The 14,769-nt window shown below is 64.6% G+C and overlaps 1 protein-coding gene across 5 annotated transcripts; it reads right to left on the bottom strand.

Annotated features, from left to right (window-relative positions):
* Nucleotides 1-5,136: 5,136 nt before the first annotated feature.
* On the bottom strand, nt 5,137-13,721 carry LHX3 (LIM homeobox 3). 5 transcript variants are annotated; one of them, XM_070597011.1, is made up of 6 exons: nt 13,264-13,721; nt 8,787-8,958; nt 7,946-8,148; nt 7,116-7,267; nt 6,869-7,040; nt 5,137-6,036 (listed from the first exon to the last, which is right to left on the bottom strand). In XM_070597011.1, the coding sequence occupies exons 1-6, from the start codon at nt 13,349-13,351 to the stop codon at nt 5,618-5,620; spliced, it is 1,206 nt and encodes a 401-aa protein (XP_070453112.1). In that variant the 5' UTR covers nt 13,352-13,721; the 3' UTR covers nt 5,137-5,617. The 5 variants fall into 5 exon arrangements, with proteins under 5 accessions (XP_070453112.1, XP_070453109.1, XP_070453111.1 ...); XM_070597008.1 differs by having other exon boundaries at nt 7,116-7,469; nt 13,264-13,578; XM_070597010.1 differs by lacking the exon at nt 13,264-13,721 and adding an exon at nt 11,170-11,409.
* Between the last annotated feature and the right edge of the window lie 1,048 nt (nt 13,722-14,769).

Below are 14,769 nucleotides of genomic sequence, written 5' to 3'. Positions count from 1 at the left end.
CCCCTGGGTCAGAGAAGGCCAAGATTTGGAAACGCCCCATTTGGAAGCACCGAGAACCCCATGGGGCTGGCCCGGTGGCGCAGCAGTTAAGTGCGCACGTTCCGCTTCGGTGGCCCGGGGTTCACCAGTTCAGATCCCGAGTGTGGACATGGCACCGCTTGGCATGCCATGCTGTGGTAGGCGTCCCACATATAAAGGAGAGGAAGATGGGCACGGATGTTAGCTCAGGGCCAGGCTTCCCCAGCAAAAAGAGGAGGATTGGCAGCAGATGTTAGCTCAGGGCTAATCTTCCTCAAAAAGAAAGAAAGAAAGAAAGAAGCACCGGGAACCCCAGCGCGCCCAGAATCGCAGGGCGCAGGCTGTGTTCCCCTCACACGACTGGAGACCTACAACTTAGGGAGGAAGTCCCAGCGTCAGTGGGTCCCTCCTCTGCCTCGGGGCAAGTCTGATCTAGCCTGACGGGGACAGGAGGCCCAAGGGCATTTTGGTCTCTGTTACAATGGACAGGACATCGCCCCAACAAGGACCCTCCAGCCACCACGGTTCACATATCTGTTCCCTCAGAGAGTCTGGGGGTAGTGTGTGTGTGAGTGTGAGCTGCATGTGCATGTGTCACTGCATAGAGAGTGGGTGACAAGTGTGAGGGTGCGTGTGTGTGCACACACGCTGGCACAGAGCACTGGATTCTGAGACTGGAGGATGCACGGGAGCCTCCCATCAGTGGGATTTGCCCTCAGAACCTGAGGCCGGCGGCTGTGGTGCTGCCCCAGGTTGGCCGAGCACTTCATTTGAGTCTGTTCTCCTGCTTTGCCTTGGTGAGCATCACAGTAACCCTGGAAATGAAGTGTGGTGCTGCTCTTTGCAGGCTCAGAGAGGTAGAGCCACCCGCCCAAGGTCACACAGCTGCAGCAATCGAGTAGCACGGATGGGAGGGTACCATGGTCAATTTGCCCGTGAGCCTGGGCTCCAGTCCCTGGCTCTACCAGATCCATAATGACAGATGTGTGGGATTCACCAGGGACCCCAGGGCATCCCCACCCCGCGTTCCCAGGACCTAGCTCAGCTCCAGCTCTGTAGATGTCAGCCACGTGGACCGCCCGACACGTCCCATCCTGAACTGGCTGAGACCACTCGCCTGGGTGTCTCTCGGGAGCAGGTGGAACTGAGGGTGTGCGGGCTGTGTGTGCCCGGGGGCCTGCAGACACCGCTCCAGGGATGACCTCCACACCCCCTGTAACACGCTCACGCACACTCGTGCCCCCCGTCACACACGTGCATCACTGACTCGGGACTCTGCAAAATCTGTGGTTTCCTCCCAGGTCCGGCCTTGGACCCCATCCCTGCGATGCCCCTATGACAGCTGCTTCTTAGCCTCATATCTATTTTTGAATGCCAAGAGGGGGCTCCCTGGTCAGGAGGGAGTATTTTTATGGTAAAAAATGAGCCTCTTTGCATCAGCTCCAGGAGGGGTGGGAGCCGTCACCGCGGGTTGCCTGGGCAGACTGATGAAAATTCTGCTTATGAAGTCGCTGCTCCCCCATTAATTAGGGGGGAGGGGGGCGCTCCGAAGTGCAGCGCACCTCGCCCACGGCCAAAAGCTTGTCAACATTTCCCACGAAGAATGAAAATGTAAATAACTTTCAGATTATTCAATGTCACCAAGGTATGGAAAAAGGTCGCCATGCTGGGTGTCATTTATCTCGTTGCGGATTTAAAGAGCTTTTTTCTATTAAATTTCTTAAAATTAATGTTTTATGTTGCTCAGAGTAATTTGAACAATTATGGGCTTAAAGAATTGATCATTACAGCCCCTGGGATTCAGCGCTCCAGACGGACTCCTTTGAAAACCCACTGATTTATCGCAGAGCTGCTCAGCCAGGCCAGCCCCTGGGGTCTGCACCCCGGCCCCTCCCAGCACGTCTGGGGGGCCAGCGCCCAAGAGAAACCACAGGTTCTGCCATCAGATGGGGACAAGGGGGCCGAGGGGAGGGGAGTGGGTGTGTCCCAAAGAGGAGGCTCCTGTGTACTCATTCAAATTTTACATTTAAAAGCAAAGAGCTCCTTTATTGTATTGGTTGGAATTATTTGTACTATTCAGGTATTTACATTTGATAATATAATATAACCTCTGAGTTTAAAAGTTAACAAGCTCTACTCTCCCCAAATGTTAACAAGCCCAAGTGTCTTCCACATCGCGCCAATGCTCCCCCCCGCCGGAGCCGGGCGCCCCTCCTGCTCACCCCCAGGGCGTCCCAAGTGCGGGCCGGGGTCCTGGGCAGGAGGCGGTGCTGCCGGCTTCCTGCCCCAACAGGAGAAGGCACGAGCTCCCGCCCCGGTTCTCCGCGCCCACCGGCTTCCCTGCGCTCTTCCCCTCTTGGTTTCATCGCGGGCATTGCCAGGCGCTCAGGACTCGGCCCCGGGCTCGGGCGTCGGGCGGGATCCACAGAGACGACCCTCTCCCACTGTGCCCGGTCCGAGGCCCCCAGATCCCAGGCCGTGTGCCGGACCTCAGACTTGGAGCTGGGAGCCCTCCCGCCTGGTTCCGTGGGGAGACGGGGCTCCTGGGACGCGCATTCTGGGCTGAAACCCACACGCGCCTCACGCTCCGCCCGCTAACGGGGTTCACCGTGGGAAGGCAGTCGTTGTCTCCCGGTGACCCCGGCAGACGGGGCCGGAATGATGAGGCAGCGGCCTCCTCCTTCCCTTCGCCTGCAGACGCCGGCAGCCCGAGGTCGTCCCCGCCTGAGGTCTGCCCGCCCACCTCCTCCCCGGCGGGCTCCGAGTTCCCTGGTGCACGTGCGCCGGCTGAGCGGGACTCCAGGAGGCGGAGCCGGGGGTCCGCCCGGGTGCGCGCGGATCTGGATAATGCAGAGCGGAGCGCTCCGCCCATATGGGAAACTGAGGCCAGCAGTCAGAGTAACCGGGGGTCTGACCCAGCTGAGCCTCCATCCACCAGGCCCGGCCGGTCACGCCGCTCGCCAGGCGGGAGGTTGGGCCCGGGACTCGCGCGGCTCGGACACTGCCCGCCCCTCCGGCCTCTCGCGGCCGCGACTCGGGTGATGGAAGCGCCGCCAGCTGGAGCGAGCGCGGGGAGGGAGCGGGGGGACTGCAAACAGGCGGAGGGCCCCGCGGGGACACTTAGCACTTTATTAACCTGTCAGCGCCTAAAAGGTCCCGGGCGGCCTGGGGGAGGGGCTGGAGGCTGGGGGCGCGACTTGAGGATTTATACGCCCTACCGAGGGCTGCTGGCCCAGATAGCGCCTGCCCGGCGGCGGCCACCGCTCTGCGCGCCGGGGGCTCCCTTTGCCTGGGAGAAAGAGTCCAAAGTCGTCCCCCCGGGAACCCACCCCACCTGCAGCTGCCTGTCCCAGACCTGAGAGCATCACCACCACCCCCTACCCCGCCAGCCTAGGACACTTTGCTGCCACAGCTTTGCTCACAACAGTCGCTGTCCCCAGTATGCCATCCCCACGTCCACTCTGCTCAAGGGCAGTCCCTTCTCCCAGCCTGGCATCTTCTCCCAGGGCCTCCACATCGGGGAGGAGGCCTGTGGCTGGCGTCCCACGCCCAGGGCCTGCCCCAAGCACCCCTGACCGCTAGACGCCAAGAGGACACGCGGGCCTGGGGGCTGCTGGCGACAATCCTCCTGGGAGGGCCCCGTCCTGGGGAGGGGTCTGTGGGGGGCCTGGGCTGTCCCCGCAGGGCAGGAGATGCTGGGGGCGACTTGACCAAGTCCCGTGGGCTGCCTGGCTGAGGGGGCATCTGGGGAGTGCCCCCTCCTCCTTCTCTGCCCTATCCCCTATCCCCTGCTCTGATCTGGCGCCAGCTCCTGTGTCCTCTGGACTGGGGCCTCTTTCCCACCACCTTGGCACCCCTCTGTCCAGTGGGGGGCATACCAACAGCCAGGCTGCTGCTCTCTAAAAGCACGCACTGCCGGGTAGGGGGCCCCACGTGCATTGACTCTTCCTACAGCTCCCTTTCGAGGGGACCATCACCACTGTCTCTCCTCCACAGGCGGACAATGGGGCTCAGAGGGGAAGGGTCATTTGCCCAGGGTCACACAAGTTAGCAGATGGCTGAGACTGGAATCCAAGCTGGAGGGACCCCATGACCAAGTGCCATGACTCTCCTGACCAGCTGACGTCAGCACCCCTCCCCTTGCTGGTGCCAGCTCCCAGCTGTGAGCAGTTGTGGTCCTGTTCCCTGGCCGCCCTGCCCCTCCCCTCCGTCACAAATGGACGGTCTGTTCTCCCAAGTCTCCTTCGAGTGCTCAGAAGTTTGGCTGAGACCCAGGGACAAAGAAGCCCCAATGCACAGGTGTCATCCCTGGCCAGGAGCCAGCAGCCACTCCAACAGACCCCGGCTTTCAAAGAACTGTCCCCCACCCCAACGCCCCCCTCTGCCTGCACCCCCCAGCCTCACTAAAGACATGGGCCTTCCAATGACTGTAACTGACAAATTTATTGAAATCTTGGAAAGAGCTGATGGTCAGAGAATAAATAAAAGACACGGGACGTTCACAGAACCAACAGGTAGCTTGGGGTGCAGGTTTGCGGAGACCACCTGGAATCATGGGCGGCCGGCCTTCGCGTCTGGGGAGGCAGCAGGGAAGCATCTGGGCGAGGAGGCCTGGCGGCTCAGAGGAGCCCGGCCCAGCCCCCTCCAGCGGGACCTCCAGTCCTCAGGCGGTTAGAGCCAGCTCGGAGCGGGAGGGCCCAAGGCTGTTTGGCAACGGAAATGGGAAATCGGTGGGCTGGGCGTAGCCTGGACGCCGGAGGGCCGGGGGGAGGCTGCGACTGGGGGGAGGGGATGAAAACTTAGTCTGGGTTGAGAGGAGCTCCCGATGGGCTGAAAGAGTTGATGGTGGGGAGGAAGGGCCCCAGGAAGTCCGGTCTCCCGCACCAGGTAGTTCAGTTCAGAGGAACAGAAAGGTCCAGAGCCAGCTGCCCCAGGAAAGAGGGGTGAGGAGGCTCCTGGGGAAGCTTGGGGTGGTGGCAGGGAGGCCCCAGAGGAACCAGGAAGGACACAGGCGTGGCTCCCGCACTGCCACCTCCCTCCTGGACAGACAAGGCCCGTCTGTGACCCAAAGTAGGGGGCGAAGGGGCTACACAACTCAGACATACGGAACCTGGGAAATGAAAGCACAATGAGCGTATTTTTTAATTTTAGAAATTAAAGCGTCTTCCAGCCTGGAGGCTGTACGGATCTGGGCTGGCGAGAGGCCCCGGGCAGAGGTCTGGCCTAGGCAGGGTGACATTTCACGTCTAGAAACAGCAGCAAGCGCTCAGTTAACCGGTCGACAAAGGGAGCAATCTGCTTACAAAACAAGGCTTGCTGGGCAGCCACCAGCGGGCCGCCTGTGTCCCCAGACCAGCGGTCGCAGACAGGAGCCAAGAGAGTCCATCTGCCCCAAGGGAGGGGGCCGCGGGGCTGGGTGCTCCACAGAAAGGAGCCCTCCCTTGACGTCCTCATGCTGTCCCCCGCCAGTGGCACCTGCTTCCCGCTGAGGTCCGGGGCTTCGGGAAAGGAAGAGAGCACAGCTCCCGGCCGCCCAGCCAGGGGCAGCATCGCTGCCTACGCCCCTCATGTCCGGTGCTCGGTGGAGCTGGGGCCTTGGTCAGAACTGAGCGTGGTCCACCTCGTCCAGCCAGGAGGCGGGGCTGGCAGGGAAGTCGGGGTAGCCCCCGCTGCTCCCTGTGGACAGGTCAGAGCTGGGTCCGTTCCCTGCCAGCACCCTCATGGGCGGGGGCCCACTCGGGGCTCCCGTGGGCACAAGGCCCAAGCTGGCATCTGGGTACACCAAGCTGGAGAGGAGGGGCTGGGGGCCAGGAAGGCTCTGCAGGGCAGCCGGGGAGGGGGGGACGCCGTAGGGGCTGCCGGGGCGCAGCTCCCGATACTGCTCCGGGCCGGCCAAGCCCCCGTGCTCCAGCGGGAAGCTGCCTGGGGCTCCCGTGGGACGGCCCAAGGCGGGGGTGGGCTCCCCCAGGCTGCCGTAGAGGCCGTTGGCAGGGCCCATTTCGGCCATGGAGGGTTCTTCTGCAATGGAAGCAGAGGGTGCTGCTCAGTGCCTGCCCCCCTCCACCTGGGCCCCCCGGGCCCCTCCTGCAGGGGTGACCTGCCCCACATCACACAACAGGTCAGCCCAGTCGCTTCTGCTCTTAGAATGGACAGCTGCCTTCTGTCCCTACCCTCCACCTGGTGTTCAGCTCAGTCCTGCTGGGTGTCTAAGGCATGATGGGTGTAGTCCAGTCAGGGTGATGGTTCCAGGACCCCCTCCAAGGCTGCCCTGGGAGGGGTGGTGCAGATGCCCCACCCCCATTCTGCAGAGGAGTGAACTGAGGCTCAGGGAGGCTGGGTGAATAGTCTAAGATCACAATGCAGCCAGAAGGAACCTCTCGTACAAACTCTCTGAGGATGGGCATTAAGGGGTGGGGGTGAGGTCTCCCCAACATGGAGAATGAGGTAACGGATCCTCAGAGGAGGATGGACCCCCCCCCCCAACTGCAAGCAGCCAGGAATTTTTAATCACTTAGTCCAAAATCGTGCTGCCCACTTTCCTAAAAATCATGGCTAGGGCGGGAAGCCAGAGAGATGGTCTGGACCCCCAACCATGAGAAAGCCTGCCGAGGGACAGGCTGGGTCACAGGGGAATCCAGCCCACACAGGGGAAGAGCAGTGGTCCTAAGTGGCTGACCCACTGGGCTTGGGATGGGGGACCAGGATCCATAAACGAGTTTTTTAAAAATAAGCCTAAAGAGGACACTGACTAGGAAATTTAGATTTCAGGCTCCCTGCAAGCAACCAGTCCAACGTCCTTCCTGACCCCGGGGCCACGCGGGAGTGCAGCGAGGTGTGCCAGGCGCTGTACCCGTGAAGGAGACCTCGGCGTCGCTGTCCTGCCCCTCCTCCTGAATGCTGTCCTTGTCTGACTTGGAGCCGCCGCGGGCGCGCTTCATGCTGCGGAAATACTGGCCCCAGCGCTGCCGGCCCGCGTCCTTCTTGAGCCTCTTTTCCTTGGCGCGGCGGTTCTGGAACCACACCTGGGGGCGGGGGCGGGTGAGTGGCCGCAGGGCGCGCGGGGGCGGGCAGGGTGGCCGCGGGCGCGGGGCGCTGACCTGCACGACGCGCATGTCCAGGCCGGTCTCGGAGGAGAGCTGCTCGCGCACGTGGCGCGCCGGCTTCGGCGACGTGTTGTAGGCGCTCTTGAGCGTCTCCAGCTGCTTGGCCGTGATGGTCGTGCGCGGCCGCTTGGCCGTGGCCTCGGCCTCTGCACCGCGGGGGAGGGTGAGGCTGGGCCTGCTCCTCTGACCGCCCAGAGGTCCCCGCCCCGCCCAGCCCTGGGCCCAGAGACCTCGGGGGCCCCAAATACCGCCCCGCCCAATTACCGACCGCGCCGCGGGGGTCAGGGGGCCTCGCGGGCCGCGCGGGCGCTGGGATCAATGGAGAAAGCCGGGTGCGGGCGTCGGGGCCTGCGGAGGGGCGGCTCGGCTGCGGCCTTCATTAGAGACCCGCGCGCGGCCCATCTTCGCCGCTCCCCCTCCGCCCCCTCCCCCTGGGTGGGTTCCTCTTTGTTCTAAGGGGGTAGATAGGGCCAGATCTCCACGGTAAGGATTTAGGGTGATAATTCAAACCGGGGGTGACAATCCACACAATTCGACCAATCTCTGTGCGCTCCTGAGTGAGGCGGCCGCTAAGACCCCAGACCCGGGCTAACCCAGGGCCGGTCTGTTAATTGACCCCACCCGGCTCCAGTGCGGGCCTGGGGGTGGCGGTACCCCCACCGCCCCAGCCTGGAGGGAAGGCGCTTAAATTCGCGGCCCTCAGGGAGCGCTTCGAGGCGGGCGCTGGGGGTGAGATCCCGCCGCGCCCCGACTGGGCCTGGCCTCAGCCCTGTCTTGCAGAGGAGGAGGGGGGCCTGCCGAGACCGTCGCCCGCTCCCGCTGACCTCGCTGCTTGGCCGTCTCGTAGTCCGCCTTGCACACTAGCCGGCTGTCCTCCATGAGGTAGAACTCGTCGCCCGTGGCCAGCTGCCGCTTGCACACGACGCAGGCGAAGCAGTGCAGGTGGTACACGAAGTCCTGGGCGCGGCGCACCACCTGCGTGGGCGGGATGCCCAGCTGGCACGCGGCGCACTTGGTCCCGAAGCGCCTGCGGGACGCACAGGGCGCGGCTCAGAGCGGCTCGGGCTGCTCCTTCGCCCCGAGCGGGTCGGAGAGCGGCAGCACGGCGCGGCGCGGCGCAGGGCCGTTCCGGGAGGAGGCTCGCCCCGGCCCTGCCCCTGGCACCCCCCCCCCCCCCGCAGCCCCGGCAGAGCCGCACAGACTACGGAGGGGGTGCCCAGAGGCCCTGGAGAGCACAGCCGCCCACGGTGCTCGGTCTGGAAGGTGATTTTTTTAGACCCCGGAGGCCTGTACTCAGAAGGCGCCCCTTCCCCAGATTTAAGGAGAAAAACAAGACCGAAATTAAGAGGGAGTAAGTCCAATAGAGTTCTACAAACTTAGGGTTGTCTTTTTTAACGATTGCTTCCGTAGTTTACAAAATTAATTACTTAAAAAAATTTGCTGATGTGCCAGCCCGGCTCAGCTGCCCACGGAAAAGCCCTAGGGTGCTCGGCCAGGTGACAGCAGGGGATCTGGAGATGCAGGCTTCAGGGCTCTGGACTTGATTATTGTGGGGGGTCGGGGAAGTTCTGTGGGGTGGCCCACTCCCGGCCTCCTGTCCACAGGGCAGCCTGTGCCGCTGCCCGCCCGCCTGCCCGCCCTCCCAGAGAGGCGCAGCCGGCTCACTTGAAGAAGTCGTCCTTGCAGTAGACGCTCTCCCCGCGGCTGAAGCAGCGCTCGGCCAGCGGTGTGTGACAGTCGCTGCATTTGAGACACTTGCTGTGCCAGTGGCGGTCCAGAGCCTTGAGGATGAAGCGGTCCAGGATGTGCTGGTCGCAGCCGGCACACAGTGGGATCTCTGTAGGCGGAGGAGTCGCTGCGGTCACAGGCACCGCGCAGAGCGGGCGGCATCGAAGTCACCTTCCCACCTCAGCCGCCAGGACCCAGGGCTGCCGAGGAGACCCCTTCCCTGCACACCCTCTTCCCCAGCGGGTTTGAGCGGCTGCCTGGCTCCCAGGGCTGGGAGTGCTTGGCGCCAAAGTCCGCAGCCCAGCCCGCAGCTAAAATTCAGGAAAACTGAAAACAGATCTAGAAATGTTCCTGCGAGCAGGAAGGTGCCCAGGCCATTCCATTAGGCCAGATACCGTCAACCGCAAAATGTTTCCAGCATGCATGAAAGGCGCACATCGAGCTCAGACGGAAACTCCTCCCCAGGGGCTCTCTCAGAGACTGGGCTGGAAAACCGGGTCCTTACCATTACCTGGAGGCCGGGCACAGGTGTCCTGGGGCACCCACCAGCCAATCGCCTTTGTTACTTTGCACAATTAAGCATCACAGCGGCTAAAGACTCCTTGTGAGTGGCTGCCCAGCCTCATGGCCCTGTCTGCAGGCCACCGAGGTAAAAACCGATGCCCTGTCCATCTTTGGGTGGCCTCGGGGCACTTGTGAGGGGACCGGACAAATGGATCCGCTGTCCTCACACTCAAGCGTGGGTGCCCAAACACACAGTAGGTGTTTGCCCTCCCCACAATGTCATAGTTACTCCAACATGCGGGCTCTGCTCCCCTGGGACTGCACGTCTTTTGGGGACCAGGCGGGGGAAGTACAAGGATGGCCTACGGGGTCCATGGGCTTTGTGGGGTGCTCTTGGGTGAGGACTCCCTGTTAATTTAGAAAAGGTCTCCGGGGGAGGAGAGACCTGCAGTGGGAGCTGGAACCTACGCAAACATTCCTCCCACCCCAGCGTGCGGACCTCACTGGCGCGGGACCCCTCCGGCGCCAGGCCGGCCCCGCAGTGGGCGGGAGGACAGGAGAAGGACCTCCTTCGGCCCCAGACAGAGAGAACGGGATTGACTTCCCTCTCGCAGAAGCGGGAAACCCGCGAAGGACGCGCGGTCCCGCATCAGGCAAAACCGCGGCCCCGGGTTCGGAGCGTGGGGATCCGCCGCGCGCCCTGGGCCCCCATCGCGGGCGCGACGGCAGGTTGGCGAGGACACCGGGCACAGAGCTGGTGGCTGGACAGGCCCCCGCGCGCGGATTCAGCACCGAGGCCCGGACAGCGCCCCGGCCGTGCTGCCCGCGGAGCCCGCGTCGGGCAAAAGCCGCTCCCGCCGCGCCCCTCGCGTTCCCCGCGCAGCCCTGGCGACGCGGGCCTTACGCTGCATGGCGACTCCGGCCTCGGCGGGTCTCCTGCCCTCGGCGCCGGCGGGGCCCGCAGAGCCTCGCGCCCGCCCGCCCGCCCGTCCGGGCCAGCTCTCCTGAGCCGTGGCGCTCCGAGCCCGCCTCCCTCCCACACTCTCCCTCCGCCCTCCCACCCTTTCCTCCCAGGAGCCGTCGGAAAATAAATAAATAAATAGGGGACCGATGAGACCCCACAGCCTGGAGGTAACCCCTTTCCCACCTGCTCCCTCCCTACTCGTCCCCATCCCTCCAGGGCCGACTCTGTATCCATCCTGCCAGCCCGGAAGCCCGGGGAAAAAGGTCCCAGTTCTCCGGGAGCCAAAGCGCTAGGGGCGAGACTGGTGCCACCAGGAAGTTGGGGGCTTTCCTGTAGAAGAGTGCTAAGGATCGCCCCGGAGCAGGCCAATAGAGCAGGTGCGTGAGGGCGCAGACACCAAGGCTGCAAATGGGGGCGATCTACAGCCAGGGTCCGGCTCCACCCTAGCCCTTGCATCACACTCTCTTCCTCTGGAAAGTGCGGTGGGTCTGGGTGGGGGCTGCCCTCTTGGGGGTCCCTCCTGCCCAGTGGTCACTGGGCCCCATGGTTGCTCTCTGCACATTCTCCCGATCAGGGAGAGGACTTCCTACACCGGTCCTGGGGCCCCGAGGGCTCCCCGGCCTGAGCCGTGCAGCGCCAGGACCACACAGCCGACAGCTCAGCTCCAGGGGCCCCGACGCAAACTCGCTGCTAGGGCGCCCAGGCGGGGACGTGCTGGGGCCCCCGCACCCACTCCCGCCCGGGTCCCCTCGCTCCTGACGCCTCAGTGGCCAGGCCCGGAAAGGAGCGAGGACCTCGGGGTCTCCCCGTGGTCCGCCCTCCCTAGGGCAGCCGCTCGGCGCGGGCACCCACCTCGGCGCAGGTCCTCCCTCCGCGCCAGCAGCGCCAGCAGGAGGTCGCCGCCCGCCGACTCCCGGCCCGGGCCCAGCTCCCCGCGCGCCTCCATGGGTCCCGCCGCCCGGCGCCGCCGCTCTCCGACCCCAAATTTTCCCGGGGCCCGACGAGGCCACGGCCGCAGTGGCCCCAGGCCGGCGTCCGAGCGACTCCCGGAGCTGCTGGGCGCTGAGCCCACGGGCCGCCCTGGGGCCCGGAGCCTCCGGCCGCGCGGAGGGCGGAGCGGCCTGGGGGCGGGGCCGCGGCGCGGGGCGGGGCCGGGGGTCGCTGAGACGCGCCGGGGGCGTCCGCCGGCTCTGCGCGCCTTTGCGCCGGGACCTGCGGCGCCCAGACGCCACCCCGAGTGCTGGCCCGAGGGCGGGGACCGGCAGGGGAGGAGCCGGGCCAGGGCTGCTCGCGGGTGCTGGCCTGGGGCCTGCAGCTTCCTGCCCCCGCGCCGGCCGCGGGCTGAGGCCTGGGCTCGGGCGTGCACGCGCGGCGAGGCTGATGGTCCTGGGAGGAGGGTCCGGGAGGGAGCCGGGTCCTACCGCCGCTGAGGCTCCGACTCGAGAGAGCCTGAGCTGGGAAGCTTGGTGACAACGTCTAGTCAGCACGAACGCGACCCGAAACCCCGAGAGGGTGAGTGTGGCGCCCAAGGGCTCACAGTGAAGCCACCAGGCGCCGGATGAGACCTCAGACCTCCCGGCTCTGGCCAGCTTCTGGGCACCTCTTGGAATTGCAGCCCCGAGTGGGAGCAGGGAAGAAGGGCGATTCTCAGGAGGGAAACCCAGTGTCCCGGGCCTGGACACGCGGCTGAGACTCCAGGTCAGGAGGGACGCCAGAGCTGGGAAAGCCAGGGATCCACCTTCACTTCCCTCCACCCCTCAGCACCCTGCCTTGCACAGAACGCAGGCCCTATGCCTGATTTTCCAACATCCTGCCCCCAATCCAAACAGGTGAGCCTGCAGGAACGCACTCATCCTTACCTGTAGAGATGCACCTATCCAGGGCAGCTGCTCCTGCCCAGAGGCTGGCACCAGACCCCCCGCTGCCACCCACAATCAGGACACAGCAGTATGCCCCTTGCAGGGAGCAGTATGACGAGGGCAGGGGCCCCAGCAAGTGTTGGGAGTCCAGCAAGTTGATGCCATCCTCCAGGTCTCTCCACCTGGGAGCCCACAGCAGTGTCCCCATTCACCCTGCCTCCTTCTCCTGGCCTCCAGTGGCCTGGTCAGCATGCTTTAACATGGAGGCCTGCCTGGAAGGACCCGAGCAGGAAGGGCACAGCTGCCTCCCAGCTCCCAGCAGAACTGGGGTCTCATAGTTGTGAGCAAAGGCCCATGAGCCTCCATGCCCTTTCCCTTGGCCCCACACTTCTACCCAGAAGCACAGGGAAGGGCACACGAGCCAGGCAGCCGAGTGGTGCTGGGTGTGCTGGGCTGTCAGCCGTTGAGTGTCAGCTGCTGCAGAGGCCTGCCTGAGAGGGGCCATGTATGGCTGGACTGGGGAAGGGGCGGGCGGGCAGCCAGTCAAGGAGGTGGCGGCCCCACGCGCTGGGCATCTGGCAGGTCCGCCAACAATGCCTCCATTATTTCCCAACGTCGGTGGCGATCGAGAGGCCCTTGGGGAGGGCAGTTCAGGCGGGAGACCTGGCGCAGGGGTCCCGGTGCTGTGCTGCTGTGCTGCTGTGCTGCTGGGGCAGGTCTGGGCTGGGCTGTGTTTGGGAGCTGAGGGGCATGGGGCCTCTGGAGGAACTTAGTGCAATTTGCTCTGCTCCATCCCATTCCCCTCAGCAGTGTCTGCATGACCCCTTCTGTTCTTGGGCACTCCAGCAACTCGGCCTCCCGAACCATCCAGGGCCCTCCGCCCTCCGTGGGGATCTGCCGGACTCGCTCCCCTCGCCCCTGTTTCCAGCTCCTATGTCCTCCTGCCCGCAGTCTCTCTGCACTGTTCCCCTCTCTGGCGTGCGTGCGCTGTTCCCCTTCCTTCCCCTGCCCACTCTGCCACCTTGCCGTTCCTCCCCGCAGGGCCCACCTTCCCGGGCTGGGGGCCACAGGGTACCAGAACTCTTACCCCGAGTTCCCCGGAAGGTGCAGACGGCCGCTGCCGCCGGGGCCCCGGGCCCATCTCGGTCGCGCTGCAGCTCCATTTCCAGCAGCATCGCGGCCGTCGGGCCGGGGCCGGGGCCAGGGCTCGGACTGAGTTTCGCAGGGCGCTCCTCCCTTCTCTGCGACCCCGGGGGAGAGCTCGCAGCTCCTCGAGGCCCGGGGGCGCTGGAGCCGCCGCGTCCCTGTGCACCGCGCCGCCAGACTCGGAGCGGCTGGGCCCGGCGCTGTCCGCGGTGCTGAAAGAGGCGCGGCTCCCCACCTCCTCCGACCCTAACCGCCGCCCTCTGTTCCCTCAGCTTGCCCGCCCACCTCCCCAGGTTCCGCGTCCCTCCGCCCGCCTCCTCACCTCTCCCCCCCACCCCCGCCCCCTTGCCAGGGCCGGCGAGTCCGGCGCAGCTCCTCCCTGAGCTCCAGGCCGTTGGAAGGTGTGGGGATTCGCTGCAAGCGGGTGCTCCACCCTGCCGCTCCTGCTCCCAGTATTCTCAAAGGGAGTCCAGGCCACGGGCCCAGGGCAGCCCCTCTGGCCCCACTGGCCTTCAACCCAGGTCCCCACCGAGGCCTTGGCTTCAGGTGCAGTTCCGAGGCATTCAACTGTTGCTGCCGGCCAGGGGAACTTTCTGCACTCAACCTCCCCAACACTCAACCTCCCCCAGATCTCAGGCCACAGCCCCACCCCCAGCCCCCAGGGCAGCCAGGAGGAAGGGCACCTGGGGCATCCCCAACAGAAACTACTCAGAAGGACTCAAGGGCCGTGAGCTCCAAGACCCTGAGCCTGTAATGGGTTACGGGATGGGGGGTCTACACGAATACCACTACCACACACAGACCCGGGCTGGTGGGCGGGTTACCCACTGGTCACTCGGTGCCCTGCTGGGGTGGCAGACGGGGGGCTGCCCTGAGGGAGGGGCCCGGGCAAAGCCAGGGAAGGGGTAACCTATCAGCCTTGGCACAGCCCAGCTGCGAAGGTGAATCCACAGAAACCACATACCCAACTACTAGAGACCTTCCCACCACAGAACAAAAGGTGTGTGTGGGGGAGGGGGCGGCAGGAGAAGAAATCCAAAGAGTTCAGAATGTGAGCCGCAAACAGGTGTCAGGGCAAAGGCGGACAGCGACGCCGGGGCGCTCAGGCCGGGGCAGCCGGGCAGCCTAGGAAAGCGGCTGTCCGGAACTGGGTGGGCCGGCGCTCTCTTCACCTGGGGGTCCTCAGAGGTCCCCTTTCACAGGGCACCTCCAGTGCAGTTCCTGTGCACCCGTCACCACTCTCGGTCCATTAGGCGCTCTCGGAAATGAAGGGCGCTGTCCTGGCACCGGCTCTCATCCACATCAGCCCCCAGAAGCTAGTCTGTAATCCATTTCCCATCTTTCACCTTCCATCTGAGCGCTGGGTCATCTCCAGAAAGCCTCGGTTTAATACAAGAAATTCTAAAACTTCAGGTGTCCAGTCCATAAACTCTACAAGGGAAAGAAG

The sequence above is a fragment of the Equus przewalskii genome, chromosome 26 (genome assembly GCF_037783145.1).
Source record: "Equus przewalskii isolate Varuska chromosome 26, EquPr2, whole genome shotgun sequence".
Lineage (NCBI taxonomy): Eukaryota > Metazoa > Chordata > Mammalia > Perissodactyla > Equidae > Equus > Equus przewalskii.
The sequence above is the reverse complement of the archived record's forward strand: the minus strand, read 5'-3'. Positions and strand labels throughout refer to the sequence as shown.

Coding starts and splice junctions, on each gene's coding strand:
- LHX3 (XM_070597008.1), bottom strand. CDS start 13,351: ATGCTGCTGGAAATGGAGCTGCAGCGCGACCGAGATGGGCCCGGGGCC. Junction 7,470..7,945: donor CGAGACGGCCAAGCAGCGAG/GTCAGCGGGAGC, acceptor GCCCCTCCGCAG/GCCCCGACGCCCGCACCCGG. Junction 6,037..6,868: donor CGCCGAGGTCTCCTTCACGG/GTACAGCGCCTG, acceptor CTTCCATTGCAG/AAGAACCCTCCATGGCCGAA.